General features: G+C 42.5%; 1 protein-coding gene across 1 annotated transcript in view; it reads left to right on the forward strand.

Moving 5' to 3' along the window:
• Positions 1-759: 759 nt before the first annotated feature.
• SYN2 (synapsin II) overlaps positions 760-17,656 on the forward strand; it is a gene marked incomplete at its 5' end in the record, with an annotated part of 152,173 nt that continues 135,276 nt past the window's right edge. The window contains one exon of the mRNA XM_082663729.1: positions 760-1,148. Coding sequence (XP_082519855.1) covers positions 760-1,148 — 389 coding nt within the window. The remainder of the gene's footprint in view (positions 1,149-17,656) is intronic.

Below are 17,656 nucleotides of genomic sequence, written 5' to 3' on the forward strand. Positions count from 1 at the left end.
CGCATCCCACACATCCTTCCAAGACAGGTGGAGAGGGTCTGCGTCCCACCCCCTTTCTCCCCAAAGTAGAGGAGACGACCCTTCGCTTCCCCACTAGGTCTTGTCTTGTCACCTTAGGGTAGGGGGGGATGTCTTTCTCTCCCAGCATTGAGGAAGGGATAGTTCTTTTTCATCTCACTATAGGGTGTGTGTGTGTGTGTGTGTGTGCGCATGTCCGCGCGCGCGAGGGGAATGGCTTCGTTCACACCTCAGGGTGGGGAGGTTGAAACTTTTCTTTCCTTCAGAGGGAGTGGGGACAGTTTCCCGGACACGGTTCTTTTCTCCCCCAGTCAAAAAGGTGGTAGGGGCTCTGAGCTCTCTTGTCCCTATTCTTGGGGAGCAGGACTAGCTTCCACGCCCTCCCCAGAGAGCCGCGCTCAGGTCTCAGGAGGCCTGGTCCTCCCCAGACCGCGTGTCCCCAGGCCCCGAAGGCCCGCTGCTCACAGCCGGCTGCACAGGCTGCGAGTCTGGGGCGGCGCCGGCTCTGCGGCGCGGGGCGGGGCAACCTGTGCCCCCGCCCCCGGCTCCGCCCTCTCCCTGGCGCTGAACCTCGCACCTCCCCGCCCGCCCGGCCCAGTTGGCCGCGGCTGTCTGCTTGGCTTGCGCGCCGCGGACCGAGCCTCTACCGCCTCAGCCGCCTCAGCCCCCGCCGCCGCTTCCGTCTCGCCCTCCGCGCCTCCCGGCTCCGCCGCCCCGCGCGCCCTCAGCCCTTCAAGCCAGATGATGAACTTCCTGCGGCGCCGACTGTCCGACAGCAGCTTCATCGCCAACCTGCCCAATGGCTACATGACTGACCTGCAGCGGCCGGAGCCCCAGCAGCCGCCGCCGCCGCCGCCCCCCGGCCCGGGCGCGGCCTCGGCCTCGTCTGCGCCCCCGGTCGCCTCGCCGGGCCCCGAGCGGAGGCCGCCGCCCGCCCCGGCGCCCGCGCCGCAGCCCGCGCCGCAGCCCGCCCCGGCGCCGTCGGTGGGCAGCAGCTTCTTCAGCTCGCTCTCCCAGGCGGTGAAGCAAACGGCAGCCTCGGCCGGGCTGGTGGACGCGCCCGCGCCCGCGCCCGCCGCCGCCAGGAAGGCCAAGGTGCTGCTGGTCGTCGACGAGCCGCACACCGACTGGTAGGTGCCCGGCCGGCGCCGCCCGGGGCTCGGGGCCGCTCCGAGGATGCTCCGGCTCCCAGCGAGGTGTCAGAGCAACGAAAACGAGGGTCTGGGGTCCCGCCGCGAGGAGAGGGGGTCCAGCGAGCGTGTGTGTGTCGAGGGCGGGGGGAGGCACTGGTCAGCCTGGAAAGGTGAAGCCTGCGGTAAAATAGTCCCTCAGTTGACTCAAATCCCCCCAACACACAAATGCTGGAGCTACTTTATCCAACAGGGAAGAGTCTTAAGAAATAGAGTTTTTTTTTTTTTTTTTTGAGGGAGGGGTGGAGGGAACAGACTTTTCTGCCTCGATACATCAAAGCTGACGTGAAAAGGGTCCCAGATCCCCCGAGGAACGTGAAGGCCAACAAGAAAGGTTCTGCCTTATGGGCCCCGGGGCGAATCAGGAATGGAAATGGGTAGTTGGGGACGGGGAAGCGAGAGGGCGAGGGGGTATTTTTTCACCTGGTCCGATTAAGGCTGGTGGGAGCCAGGTGTACATGGACTTGTTCCCGTGCAGCATGGTGAACTCGTTTAAGAATAATACAATTCTTGTATTTTCTGCAGCCCCAAATATTCTTGTATTTTCCCAAATCTCCAATTTGTGGATTAAAAAAACATTTTGGGGGGTGGGTATGTGTTTTGGGGTGGAAGTGATGTTACTTTTTCCAGCTGGAAGGATGATGACCGAGGTATTCTGGATCATTAAATATTCTGGATCATTAAAGGGACGCAAATAAAGAGATGTGCCTTAATGCAGAAGATGGGAAACTTAAAAATTTCTTTTTTGTTGTTTTAAGGGATATTCCAACTTGGAATGCTGAAGGCTGAGGGAATATGTGACCTCTGGTCGATAAAAGCATGAATGAGGTCTGTTTAAGACAAATTAGTTAAAAGAGGCTCTGTTTTATGGAGGAGGAAGTTGACCCAGGGGATGGTTAGGGTGGGCGGTGATAGTGGAATTGACTGGTGAAGGGCTTGAAGAAGTGAAGAGGTGAGGAAAAGGGGTTGCTTTTTCTTCTGGAACATGGCAAGGGTTTTTTTGTTTTTTGGGTTTTTTTCTCCTCTCCTCACAAGAGTTGGGGTTGGAGACTAGACCTAAGTCTTTCCTCCCAAGAGGGAGGCACAGAGGGACCACAGAGCTATTTATCTCCATTTCCTCTTCTGGCTGCTTCCCTGGTTTTCTCTCTCTATCATTTTCTCACTGGGAGACCCCGACGGAGAGAGTGCTGGCGTGGCTGTGATAAAAGTGAAATGTAGATGTGGAGATGCCCTCCTGCTGACTTGTGTAGTTGGCTTTTTCTTAGGACAGCAGAGTAGAAAACCTGAAGGGACCTTTGTAAGGAAATGACACAGACACACGCAAGAGTGTACTGGGGAAGGTAAGAGAGTATATGATGGTGCCATTGGCAGTCCCCTAGGAGAATTACTCTAACTCAGTTCAAATCAACAAGTGCTTATTAAGTGGGAAGGGAAGGTAGCTAAGCTTTATTGAGCATCTGTTATATGCCAAACCCTGTACTAGGTGCACTAATATATATCTTACTGAATTTTCACCACCAAACTGAGGCTTAGAGAAAGTAAGTAATGTGTTCACAGTCAAATGGTAGAACCAGAATTTGAACTTAGGCCTACTTGACTCCACTTTTGCCACTCCATTATGTTATATTGCCTCATTATTATTATTATATTATTAGCAATATTAATAATTGGCCCCCTCTAGGGGCTAGGCAGTGTATGGGCCTTACAGAGAACTCACTCAAATTTGGGAGACAAAATGAAAACATAAAACAGTTAACAAAAAGGAATCTAGAATAATTAGTTGAGACTGGTGTTTCAGGCTTTCAATAAATGGTGTGATTAGAGTTATTGAGAGTAAGGGTCAGAGTTATTGGAGAAAGCTTCACAAAGCATGAGTCTTGAAGAAAGACCAGGAAAAGGAGGGGAGAAATGAGAATGAAATTGGTGCTTCATTTTTTTTATGCAAGAATCTTGACCCTCCTGTACGTGGTCCTGATCTCCTTTCCTGTTGAAGGCATTTGTTTTGGGTGTAATTACTAGTTAGGTACCCGCAGGTAGGAAGACACTCATTTGTATGGGTATGTGTTTATAACTGCTTCTGTGGCTTGGGACTTGAAACTCTCCTTGGATAGTATTATTCTCTAGGAAGACTGCCTGCCTGGCACGAACCACAGAACTTGCCTTGCCCAGGAGACTAGACTTCGGATGGAAGAAATAGAAGCCACTTTACTGTAGGCTGACTCCCAACTGTTTTCTCATTTTCTCTAAAGTAATAACATTGATTTATTAAAACTCATAAACCCAGTTTGAGTCTAGTGCTTGACAGCAGTTCTGTGCTTCTGTGTTTCTGTGCTTAATGGCAGTTCTCAGAATTTTGCAGAGTCTGTCTTCTTTTAAGGTGTCTGTATTTGTTAAAAACATCGCAGTTAAGTATTGGTGAGTGGCTTTATTGAAAGGTCTCTATGAGTTTAGGCGCAGATGCCTGTTTATGACAAGCTCAGTGACTTAAAAAGGTGCTTTTTGCTCTAAAGACTGATTTTAATAGATTTGTCTCACAGTTTTACCTACCTAGATAGTATTCTGTGAGCAGGTGTCATACATGCCTGATATTATTTTCCTGGTGCTTGCATAGGAAGTCAGAGTATAGCCTCCGAGTAAAATTTGAGAATATTGGTCCCATTTGAATTATGGAATGCTAAAATACGGAGGGTTATAACAAGTATTTAAATAATTGGAGATTTAAAGGAGGGCTTAAAATAGGCAGTGTCTTAGAGCAGCCTTGATACACAGCAGATTCTTTTGAATTTCTGTAGTGTAATTGGGGGCAATGGAATCTGGGGATCATATCACTGACCAGGTTGATGGGAAAATCGGAGGATGTTTCTCTCTTTCTTTTGCTTGAAATGTGTTTTCATTGGTTGCCTGAGCTCTTTAGGTTAATTGCACATTTGCACATTAACGGATCACTGAAAAATATTTCTGTTCCACTAAAACGTGATATCAAGCTCATTATATACCTTTTTAGTTAATTATTACTAATATATATATATATATATATATATATGCCTGAAAATGCATGTCTTCTTTCAAGGTTCGTACCTAAATTAGAAGTGCAGTTAATATTGCATTTTAACGATGTTTGTGCTTAAACAAGGAACAAGCGTCCATTTGCATATGTTGTTTTTTCTGTGTTTTACCTTCTCATTGGTTATGAGGTAAGTTTTCTCTCAGATTCTCCCCTGCCTCTGTTCCAGTGATTCCAATTCCAGTGATCAAGTGAGCTTTTTCAACCTCGAATGTCTCAATGTTTGAATTTGAAAATCGGTATAACAGGCATTCTAGAGATTATCTAGAGTATCTAGAGATTGCAGATTTGAGAAGTCCACAGATGTTTATTGCACACCTCTGTATAGAGTATATATGCTAAGAAAAATGAGACATAGTATCTCTCTTCTAAGATCTTTCCATCTGGCTGGATAGACAAGATAAATACATTTAAAAAAAAGTTTACTAAAAACTTCTCTTTGTATTTGAACTATGGTCCTTGGATCAGCAGAATAGGCATCAACCAGGAGCTTTTTGAACTGCAGATTATCGAGTCCCACCTGACGCCTACTGAATCACACTTTGCATTTGAATAAGATCTCCAGGTGATTCACATGCACATTAAATTTAAGATGCACTGAACTAAAGGGTATGTGATTAGTGCTAAAGATGTGGCAACAACACCAAGTACTATCACTTTTTGAGCAACTGCTATATGTCACATGTGATACCGAGTTCTTTAGAAATATCATTTAATCCCTACCACAACAATGTATTGTACTGTAGACGTTTAAAAGAGGGAGAGATGGATGTGGGTTAGAATGGGAAGGGAATGCTTCATGGAAATAGTGAGATTTGAACTGAGCCTTGAAGAATTTAAATCAAAAGAGATAGGTTGGCTCAGTCTAGACAGTGGATGGTATAAGGAAAGTGCACTGGTAGAAAAGAGGGAGACAACCAAGAGACTCGGTTGATGCATTATCTGGGAAGCGCCGGTTCCCATTCTTTTCTGGTCAGTCTTTGGGCATTTCATTAAGAATAGGGGAAGCGCAGAAGTCTGGACCAGTGCTTGTGTGTAGTTCTAGAAAAATATTTGAATTGAACTTGGGGGGAAAGCTCCAGTGAGGTTTGAGGCTTCTCTCTGCCAAATATTTTATCTACATGTCCTGTTTCTAACACAGACATACTGATTACGTTGAATTTCATTGTTCATAGCAACAGTAGCTTATAGCTTAGAATTCTAGGTTATTAAAGCTGGAAGGTAATCCGGGTTACTTTATAAATGGGGGACATTTTTAAAATAAATTTATTTTTTTGGCTGCGTTGGGCGTTCATTGCTGCGCGCGGGCTTTCTCTAGTTGCGGTGAGCGTGGGCTACTCTTTGTTTCGGTGCACGGACTTCTCATTGCGGTGGCTTCTTATGTTGTGGAGCACAGGCTGTAGGTGTGCAGGCTTCAGTAGTTGTGGCACACAGACTCAGTAGTTGTGGTGCAGGGGCTTAGTTGCTCCACGGCATGTGGGATCTTCCAGGACCAGGGCTCGAACCCGTGTCCCCTACATTGGCAGGTGGATTCTTAATGACTGTGCCAACAGGGAAGTCCCGTAAATGGGGGAAATCTTGTTCTGAAGAAGCAAAGTGGCTTGTTCAAATTTACTCAGAACTAGGATCTAGAATTTCAGTCTTTCTTCTAAGCCCAGAGAAAAGGAACAATTTGCCCAAGGTCAAATAAGAAGTTAGTGAGAGAATGGAAACCAGAATTCGCATCTTCTGACTCTTAAGTTGCTCTATGAGTAGATTCTTTAAATTTAACCTTTTTTCTCCTTGAAAATTCTGTTTTTGTCTGCTGCTTTTTTTTTTTTTTTTTTTTTGCTGTACGCGGGCCTCCCACTGTTGTGGCCTCTCCCGTTGCGGAGCACAGGCTCTGGACGCGCAGGCTCAGCAGCCATGGCTCACGGGCCCAGCCGCTCCGCAGCATGTGGGATCTTCCCGGACCGGGGCACGAACCTGTGTCCCCTGTATCGGCAGGCGGACTCTCAACCACTGCGCCACCAGGGAAGCCCGTGTCTGCTGCTTTTAAAGAGCCACTGTGGAGTTGTAAGTGCTTAAAAAAGCACCACATGAGCATATTGCACTATATCCCCACTAGCAGTTTCACTGTCTTATTTGTGTTATTGTTGTTTCAGCAAAGGTCATTGTAAAATGGTTGAAGGAGACTCTTAATTAGAGACCTAGTCATCAAACTCCAACAATATAATAAAGTTAGTAGGACTGTGCTACTATGATGACCTTGCTTTCAGGGACCCATTTTTACCTTAGTGTCCCTGTCTGCCTAAGATTGTTTACTGTCTTTCTGTACCCAAGTTGAGGTCTATGGTAACATTAGCCTTTTCAATATCTTGCTAAGCAAAATGTAATGGAGGCCTAATTAGCAAGTTTTCCAGAATTGCCTACTTTCCCTCATATTTACAAAACAGTTTTAACGGGGATATGTTCAGTGCAGTGGAGCATCTAAACACAAGCCAGGTGCTGGGGATATAAGGTTAAGTTGGGCATAGGCCTTGTCCCCTGGGATCTTCCAGTCGAGTAGGGGAGACGACAGACGTTTAAATAGGATTTTAGTACACTATGGTAATTAGTATGCATAGGATGCTGTGGGAGCAGAGAGGAATGAAGATGTTATGGTTAGAAATGTTTGTACCATTAAAAATGTGCCACTGTGTATTCTTTGATAAACCATTTTGCCTCTTTGGAGATTGATTTTCTAAACTCTGTCAAATGAGAGGATTGAAACATTCTCTCAGATCCTTTACAGCACTACATTATTCCCATGTTACAGTTTTTGTGCCATTTTCTTTCAAAAGCTTTAGCTCTATGATTTATTCTATGTGGTAATGCTTATAAATCTTTGGAAGGGGAGGCATAGGTCAGTACATGGCTAAACATGTCCTTGGATGAAAAGCTCATCTTCGAGTACTCTCCATTCAGTACCCCTTTCTTACAGTGTTGCTACCATGTGGTATCCTGAAAAAAAGGGGCTAATCCTGTAATGCCCACTGTGTATGTTTCCTACTCAGTAATGGGAATTGTGGACTTGTGGTTGAATTCCTGTCTCCCTGATAGCTCTAAGAACTTTTGTATACATATGTTGAAGTGTTGGCTAACAGCATTTATTTCCTGATCCCTGCCGTGTGCACTGTGTTGTACAGTTTGCACAACATATTCATACCCAATGTCTCATTTTATCTTCATAATGATGAACAAACAGACTCATAAAAGTAGTCGCTTTCCAAATATTAAATAGCTATTAAGCTCTCCAGCTTGCCCTTTTCTGATGTGCATGAACACCCCACGCTTGCTCTTCCTTCCTTTCTGGAGAACAGCTATTGTGCTCTCTGCTTCTTCCCCTCTCTCAGCCTAGGCGCTAAGATGTCTTTGTTTACTGGAGCCTTTCTCAGATTTTAGAGTCTGTCCTTTCTTTTTTCTTTCTGTCTAGGACCATTCTTCCATTCCATTCCTCCCAAGCACAGCTTTAATCCCTTTCCAGGATATATACCTCTCATCTATTTTTCCGCTCAAAGGGTCTAACAACTTTATGCGGTAACTTTAGCCCGATTTAATCCTACAAAAAGAGGCTTGGGCTTTGTGGGGGGAAATTGAAGTCCCCTTTCTCTATTGTGGACTTGAATCCTTAGAGGGCCCTAATATTAAAATAGCACAGCTGAAGACTGTTTTCTTTTACACTTCCAGGTTTCAGTGATATAGAATGAGTTTTTTGTTGTTCTTGTTGGACCCTGTGATGTGACTCAGTGACACATATGGATATAATTCCCTCTGCAGTCCCTGTCACCCCCTGAGGAATAGCCGATGATGAGAATTTAAGTTCTAGAGAGTCCTATGTTTACTAACATTTTAACTGCGGGGCAAAAGGGTAGCAGTGAAAGATTGATCGGCTAATCAGTTAGCAAAGAGCTAATAACTCCAGTGTGTTACTTTCCATGAAGGCTACAAAGTGAAATACTTGGAATCAGACAATTATATAATACATGGTTTCACTTTTGAGAACTTGTAGGGAATCTCAAGGAAGACAAAATTAGCATTATCTAGTGGAAAGAGCATCGCAAACATTTAAAATATCTGGGTCAAGCCTCTACTCTGCCGTGTAACTTTGTGTCACCATAGGCAGTTTAACACTTTAAGCCTCTTTTTCTCTTTCAAAAATTAGGGATTTGAGCTAAATCATTTATCTTCAGAGTCCTTTAGAAACCACTTTAGAAGTCAAGTGATTTCTAAAGGTTAGATCGTTTGACGGTATAAAGACTTGTTCAGAGAAGGAAGAAATCACTGTGGGCTGGTGAAGTCAGAAAATATTTCACAGAAGGGGCTAGGTCTGAGCTAGGCTTTCAAGGCTGAGTGAGATTTAGATTGGTGAGGAAGGAGAGAGGCATTTCAGTTAAAAGGAAGAGAAAGAGCAAAATCATAAACAACAGTGAGTAAAATGTGTGCAAGGGAGCTTTAGGCTAGTCAGCACACAGGTTTCAGGGCAGGGAAAAGAGGGAGAGAGGTTTGGATAAGCGGGGTGGGAGAAATGATGGCAATAATATCTAATGTGTCGAGTATACAATGTGCTAGGTAGGTGTTCTAAGTAGATGTATTAACTGATTTACTAAGTTATGAAATAGATTACTGTTATTAACCAAATTTTGCAAATGAAGAAACGCATAGCGAATTCAGGATTTGAATCCAGGTAGTGCAGCTCTGAGACCACGCTCTTATCCACCATGCTCTATAATCACTAGGTAACAGTGTTCCAAATTTCTCCTTGCCACTTAACACCTTGGTGTTTCTTTTCCTCAGCGACACGGACACCTGTTTTACCTCGAGCAGTTTCTTGTTTTTTGTGAACTTGTTTCTTCCTCTATAAAGAGGAGATAAAGTATTTCTCATTCTTATGAGAATCAATTGACATAAACTCTCAAAATGCCTAATGTGACTGGGACCTGGGAAATGTTCAATAAAAGTTCCACGATGACAAGCAGATTTTCATAGCAACTTGGAGGCAACAGCTTACCATATGAGTCTTTATAGGAGCCTTCAAGTCAAGTAAAGTCATTTGTAGGCAGGTTTCTGTGACACTAAAAGTAATTTTGAAAAATAGGGCAAGCCTAAATGAATATTCCTTCATTCTGGTTTTGGAGTAGTTTGTTGCACATAGTTTAGAAAACAATGATTACTAATGTTTTGAAACAGTCTTGGGGGAAGATGTTTTTGAGATGGCTTATTTGTAGAAACTTTATACTTTGAGCACTGTCACATCCATTGTCTCATTTAATCCTCCATACGACAGTATTTGTGGGGCAGTAATTAATGTTATTTTCATTTACATATGAAGGAATTAAGATGGGGAGGTTACCCAAGGTCACATACTCAGGAAGTGACAGAGTTAGGACTCCCACCCAGGTCTCTGCCTTTGGATCTTCTGTACTTTGCTGTGGGCTTCCTAGACTGAGTTGCAGGTGCCATAGAGCTAGATGGTGAGCTAATTTAGTTGGAAGCTTGTATTAAGTGAACAATAATGTTAGTTCTTCCAGCCATTTATTAAACTTTGTTTTCCATGAGTGTTTAGTTTAATGATTTCCCTTTAGTGCTACCTTGGGATTCTCTTGCAGAAACTGCTAGATTTGACACAAAAAGCCAGTGAACAGAGCCATGGAAGGTGGTCACAGGAAGGATGGGACTGGTATTTATCTTCTCTGGCAAGACTGGAACCAGAAGACCTCAAGAAACATCGTGGTGTTTTGGACAGCACAGGAGATTTGGAGTCAGAAGGTCTGGGTTTAATTCAGCCATAGCAAGCTTCTATTCTTCCCTGAATCTCAGTTTCCTCATCCTTAAAGTTGGAGTAATAAAAGCTGCCCTACTTTCTTCATAGGATTGTTGTGAGGTCAGATTGCAAACTGTAACATACACAACAGATTTAAATATATATGGACTGAAACTGTAGCAACAGGTGGGACTGAGAGTAGATATGAGGAAGAATTCCCCACTTAATTTCCTCTTAGGTTTTGTCATGGGCCGTTTTTCTAGTTAATTAGGAGTAGAAATTTGGGGGAGACAATAGGTTTTTCCCTAGTATCAGGGCTGCTGATTCTAGTTAGAACTGTGGAACTGGTGAATTTTGTTTTTTCACTTTTCTGTGTCTTCTCCCCCCACTGATGCCTTTCACTCTGTGTCCATGGACTCCTGTGACCTGGGACCCATTCCAGAGGTGAACATATTTTCTAAAACAAAATTGGGACATGAGGTCTTGTTTTTCAGTGTAAGAAATAGTCTGAGAGATTTTTAGATGCTGCAATATGGGAATTGGGGGGAAATTTTAGTGGTTGGTGGTTGGAACCTTCTTGAAATCCAGAGGTTCCTGGGAATTGGCCAGATTGTTGTTGGCATCCTTATTTCCTAGCTTTTTATTTTCATCAGGCTGAGTTAATCTTTGCTCAGTGTGAGTTGTTAATGGCTGTTGGCAATCCCTTTTCACAGGTTTTTGCATTTTCATAGAAGAAGCTGGAAAATAGAAAATCTTCTCTGACCCTAAGTAATCAATAGTACAGCTTTAGCATTAAGATTGGGGGAAAAAGAGAATCATTCTTTATTGCCCCACACCCACATGAAAAGTCTACTCTTTAAAAGAAAAAACTTGGCAAAGAGGGATGAGATTGGTTTTCCTGTAGCCACCAGATGACTTACTTACACACTCAGATCAGGTTGAAAAATGCACTGAACTGAACTTTCATCCTGGAAGGAAACTGTAGCATGTGTGATTCTGTAATTAGGTCACATGTTTAAGTAAAACTTTATAATTTAGTATATACTTCCACTTGCATGTATCATCTAATTTAATTGTCACCTTAACCTTGTGAGGTAAGTTGGTATAGTTGCCTGTTTTGATTAGGAAACCAAGGCTCAGAGAGAGTGTGGTTTGCTTAGAGTTACTACATGAAATAGGTAGAGCTGTATGTAAAATCTAGATTCTTCTTTCTCTGTACCCTTTTCTCCTTACTCAGTGCCCCTTTTCTCTGTGCAGCTAAACTTTCCAAGCTCTGCGTTAATCAATTATGATCCTTTTGCCTCAAAGCACCAAGAACAGATAAGAAATTGCTTAAGCTGGAAAGTGCCTGTATGGTCTGTGACAGGTGCTGCGTAGGTTGGTTGAAAAATAACTTAAAGATTGTCTCCTTTCCCTATGTGTTTTTTGTTAATGCTTATAATACTCTGATGACTTAGAGTCCTTCTGGTGCCTCTGGTGTATTTCAGACTGATTTTAAGTTGTCAGGAGAGGGGATTTTCACTCCAGAGCTCAATTCCTTTAAAGCTTCTTATTATCCTTTTGTACCTGGAAACTTATTTCTTAGCCAGAGCTCAGGGTGGCATCAGACTTAAGTTCCTACTAAAAAGACTGTTCCCTGCCGATCAATTTTTTTCTGCCTTTTTTTTTTTTCCCACATAGCCGGTCCCTCTCGCTACAGCCCCCTCCCTCTTCCCCTTAATTCCAACTATAGTTATTTGCAAGATTCTGGGAGTCAAAGGGCAGTGAGTTTGGGGTAGAGAAAGCATCTGAAGCTCCTGTCCCTTCTGACTGCTCATGTTCCCTGAATATCGTGGAAGCACCCTGCTGCTGTGTCCACTTAGCAGAACCTGTGCCTTTCTCCAGACCCTTCAAGAGCAAAGGTCTGGGTGGTGGCCTTGAGGGAAGAAAGACTTCCCAGAGATTCTTCAATGAGTTGATTTGGTTTTTCCTATAGTTAGAGCTTAAAAACAGGCATAGAGATCAGCCTTTTGTTTTGTTTTGGGTTTTTTGGCCTCACGCATGTGGGATCTTAGTTCCCCGACCAGGGATGGAACCCTGGGCCCTCGGCAGTGAAAGCGCAAAGTCCTAACCACTGGACTGCCAGGGAATTCCCACCTTTGTTTGTTTTTACTGGTCTACTTCCTTTCTCCTTCTTGGGGATTATTTTGAGGTTTCCCATTTATCTCATTAATTCCTTCATGAAGTATTCCATGGGAACTAGTGCTATAGTGCTGAACACAAGAGACGTTGTCCTGTCTTCACAAAGCTTATGGTTTATTTGGGAAGATAGTCAATTAAACAAGCAGTGTAATGAAGTATGATTTATTATTATATCAACATGATTAAACGAAGTTTTAAATGGAACATGTTTGTCTCATAATTTCACCATAGCAATAGAGCAGCTGCTGTCACATTTTTATGTTCTCTTCCAATATTTGTCCAAATGCAGACATATTTTTACATAGTTGTGATTGTTGTCTAGCTATAATTTCATATTTTGTTTTTTCTACTTGTAAATAATGTTTACATATTGTCATATAGTCTTAATAATTATTATATATTTTAATAACTGTTGTACCATGATTTATTCAATTATGTTTCTATTAGAGAACTGCTGACTTCCAATTTTCCAACATTATTACGTAGTACTACCATAGGCATTCTCAGTTTTCAGGAAATGAACTATTTGATCAGAGATTATGATAATACGACTCTTAGCGTAGGATCTCTTGGCTCAAACCTCAATGAAGAGCGCAATTAGTTGCCAGAATTAATGAGAATTGCAGGGCACATTGATCACTGACACTTCAAATGCCTTTGGGACACTGGGGCTATGGCTTTCTGAGGGTTGCTTAAAAAAATTATGATGATATATGTAGCTTTTGATAGATACTGCTATATTGCTTCCTATAAAAGGTTTTTCCAGTTTGCAGTCCATCAGCTATATTCACTTCACTTTTCAGCATGCAGTATTATCTTTTTAAGTGTTGATATGATAGGTATGAAAGCAGTATTTGGCTATTTTACCATGTATTTCTACGAGTACACATGAGTTGAATGTTTTCCCTAATGTTTGTTTATAAATATAGTATGTGAAATGATTGCTCTGTTTTTTTGGCATTTTATTGGTTGATTTGCTAATTTGACAGTTTGATTTTGAATGGGATATTCATTGTCAATGAAGAGGAATGGATAACTGCGTAGAATGTCTTCTTGGGGATTTGCTCTAATTTGACAAAAAACTTCTGTGATTGCGACGTTAAGGGTCAGATTCTTTGAGCTAGAGTCAGTACTCTGTGTAGGACTGACACCTGTGGGGTCTGCACTGGGCTGTGAGTTCCTTCAGGGCAAGGACCATGTTTTTCTCTTTGACTCAGCATTTAGCAGCCTGGCCAATGATAGGCCTCAAAAAATTGTTGAAGGAATATGACTTTCTTGGGACAGTCTCCTTCTCTAAATATCATTCTCACATCTTCACCATTTAAAATTCATTCTTTGGTTCTCAATGACTTTCTAATCTTGGAGGCCTCTAGGAATTTATAAATACCTGTAAAGGATACCTCCTGGAATTTATAAATACTTCTAGGATTTATAAATACCATCAATGCCGTGGTGGTCTCAGGCAACATATCGGAGATTATAACCACAGTACGAGAGCAATACTCTATAGGGGTGGAATAAAAAATAGATACCTGGTGATGGAGGTGTGGAGAGGGGGTGAGAGAGATGCTCAGAAGAGTAGTAGGAAGTTGTTAAGAATAAACCTCATCTATTGCAGAGAATCCCAGGAATATGAGAACAGGAATGTAATCTTAGCGGTCGCCTGAGCTTTGGTGTCCTTATGTGTAAATGTGGATGAGAATGCATACTTTCCAGGGTTGTTGTGAGACTTTATTTAAATAAAGTAGGTTATAAAAGTGCTTTGTAAACTCTAAAGTGCTATGTGGATAAAAAAATCATTGTTATCATCACCATCATGTAGGTAACCACGGAGCAGAGGGATAAAGTTACTTTTATTTTTTGCCAGGAGCTAAATTTAGTCTTCATATTTTGCAGTCAGTCTTTATCATTTGAAGATGAAATAGAAGTTTCTAAAGTATTATTTTCCCGCCAAGGAAATAGTGAGGAAGGATGGAGGATGTGGTTGGGTAGCTTTAGGGACTGAATAGACTTTGTTAAGCTTTTTATCACTTTACCAAATGATTAGTTTCTTTCTGCCCAAGTCCTTTTCCTAGAGAATGAAGCACAGCAAAAAGAAGAATAAAAACAACATGAGCATGGCAAAAGCATGGACTGTGTTCAGAGACAGTAAGTGATTTGACTGAGGCAGTGGGTTAAGATATGGAGGAATCATGAGCTGATCCTGGGATAGTAGATTAGGATCCAATAAGGACAACCTTGAATGCAAAACTCAGAGGTAGTCAGTGGGGAATAGTGAAGGTTTTGGAACAAGGGAATGATTTGATCAATGCCGTGCTTAGTAAGGTTTATCTGGGGACACTGCAGAAAGTGGGGAGGAGGAAGAACTTGTGCAGGGCTGGAGACCAATTTAGAGGCATGTTTTCGTTTTCCGTCTGTGAGAGACTAGAGGCTTCTAATAGGACCGTGGCCGTGGAAAAGAAGGAGTGGATACAAGGATGTCAGAGAGTATAGTCCCAGGCTGAAGGAGCTCTGGGACCTTATGACCTTCAGTCTGTTATATCTCCCAGAGGTTTGTTTTCCCTGTAAACTTTTTAAAAGGTGAAGTATAAAAGTGCACAAATACTAATAGTTCAATGAGTTTTTACAAAGTATAAAGTATGACCCAAGTCGAGATATACAACATATCCAGCACCTGCTAAGCTTATATCCCCCTTCAGTCATTACTTCTCCTTCCCCAACAGGTAACCGCTATTTTGGCTTCCTTCAATATATGTTAATTTTGCCTGGTTTTGAGCTTTCTATAAATAGAATGAGTACAAACTCTTTTATGTCTGGCTTCTTTTGTTTGACATCATGTTTATGTGATTTTTCTGTTTTCTGGTATGGAGAATTAGTTCATTCTTTTTCAGTGCTCATTTGTATTTCGTTGTATGAATATATCACAATTTATTTATGCATTCTGCTGTTGATGGATGCTCAAGTTGTTCCCAGTTTGGGAACAACTATGAATAATACTGCTATGAACAGTTCCTTTACATGTCTTCTGGTGAATATAAGCTCTTGTTTCCTACCCAGGAGTAGAATCTGCTGGGTTATAGGGCATATGCAAGTTCAGCTTTAGTAGATACTACCAAGTACTTTATAGAGTTTTACAGAGTTTACCAATTTACACTGCTGTTAGCAGAGTTTAAGAGTTCCTCACCAATACTTGTGTCTTAGTTAGGTTGGGCTGCTATAATAAGTACCATAGGTTGGGTGGCTTAATGAACAGTTACTTATTTCTAACAGTTCTGGAGGCTAAAACTCCCAGATCAGGGTGCCAGCATGATCAAGTTCTGTTGAAAGTCCTCTCCCTCGCTTGTAGATGCCGTCTGTCTTTATCCCCACATGGCAGAGAGAGAGAGAGCTCTGGTCTCTTCAACTCCTTATGAGAGCACCAATTCCATCATAGGGGCTCCATCCTTACAAGCTTATCTAAATCTGATTATCTCCCAAACTCCCCACCTCCAAATACCATCACATTAAGGATTAGGGCTTCAACATATGGATTTTGGCAAGGGACAAAAAGATTCAGTCCATAATAACTCAGTATTATAGTATTTTAAATTTCAAAGGCTTTTATGTTATAAGAAACTTGAACAGAGAGGGCTATATCTAGCATAAAGGAAGAAAGGAGCTACATTCTTCCCTCTGTATCCACAGGGGATTGGTTCCAGCCCCCCGCCCCCCAGCAAAGTCCATGGATGCTCAACTCCCTTGTATAAAATGGTGAAGTATTTACATATAACCTATGCACATCCTTCTGTATACCTTATATCATCTCTAGATTACATATAATACCTAGCACAATATAAATGCTATGTAAATAGCTGCTGCATGGTAAATTCAAGTTTTGCTTTTTGGAAATTTCTGGAATTTTTTCCCCAAATATTTTTGACCCCCAGTTGGTTGAATCTGCAGATGCAGAATCTCAGATACAGTGGGCTGACTGTACTGGTTATTGAAGGCCTGCCACATACCAGACACTGCCTAGGTGCCTTTTCTTTACATTGTCTCATTTAATGAAGATAATACTCCTGTAAACTGTGTGATCAGTGTTATCACATTGATTTTACAGGCCAGAAAACTGAGACTCACAGGTTCGGCAGCTCATATCTGCTGTCTAGAATGCAATCTAGATCTGCTTGAATCCAAACAATGACATCACATAAAACTGCAGTTCGTCAGTGTGGTGTTTTCGGCTTTTTGGTGGTTAGAGGAGGCTCTTCTTGGGGACCCTGAAGTCCCATCATATAGGTAGCCCTCTTCTGAGACTTAGTACTTAGCTGACGCTGTAAACAGCAGCCTCCCAACCAGGCACCTCCCCCGCCTTGTGCCCTCTCTGCTTCCCCACTGAATCACTCAGCAGCTGGTCATTAAGACTGTCTCAAGGTAGATATTATACTGGCACATCCTCTGCTCCAGCTGGCAGGATGACGGAAAAAGCTCCCATGGAATTTTTAACCCTAGCCAAGCCTCTTATTTCTCTCTCTTACCAGCTTTCTTCCTGTAGCTTTTGTCCCCCTCAAGACTAGGAAGACAGGAATGACAGAAAGAGCTAGAAGGTAGGAGACCTAGGTCCTGACCCTAACACTAAATTGTATGCTTTTGAATATCACATCTACCTGCTCTTGACCTGGGTTTTTTTTTTTTTTTTTTTTGCTTTTTTTAATTTGTCAATTTGTAAAGGTTTTTTTTTCTCTATTATTTATTTATTTTAAAAATTTATTTTATTTGTTTGGCTGCATTGGGTCTACGTTGCTGTGGGGGGGGGCTTCTCATTGCAGTGGCTTCTCTTGTTGCGGAGCACGGGCTCTAGGCGTGCGGGCTTCAGTAGTTGTGGCTTGTGGGCTCTAGAGCGCAGGCTCAGCAGTTGTGGCACACGGGCTTACTTACTCCTCGGCACATGGGATCTTCCTGGACCAGGGCTCGAACCCATGTCCCCTGCATTGGCAGGTGGATTCTTAACCACTGCGTCACCAGGGAAGCCACGGGTTTTCTAATTTGTAGAAAGAGGGCATTCATTGGACTGGGGTTAGTGGTTACATGGGCCGTCCTTAAGGTTTACTGTGGGAAGACTCAAGCAGAAGATACTTTGAATCCTCTGTATATTATTATAAACAGAGCAGCTCTGATTTTATTTGTTGTGTATGTATTGAGCTTCCTCCTGAGATTTTAAAGTGAAAGATTATATGACAAGTACATGCTTGAAATACACTAGACTAGGTGATATCTACTAAGTCAATGTATTACTTTGTGAAAATCTTGTGAAAGATTATGAGTGACAAAACTGAAATGAGCAAAATTTTCACCCTTTACATTTAAAAAAAATATGTATACAAGGCTTCATCTTTCCTCTGTGGTCATGCTTTCCTCTGACCACTGTGAGGGAATGGAGGG

Source organism: Grampus griseus, assembly GCF_964374135.1.
Source record: "Grampus griseus genome assembly, chromosome: 10".
In the NCBI taxonomy this organism is placed as follows: domain Eukaryota; kingdom Metazoa; phylum Chordata; class Mammalia; order Artiodactyla; family Delphinidae; genus Grampus; species Grampus griseus.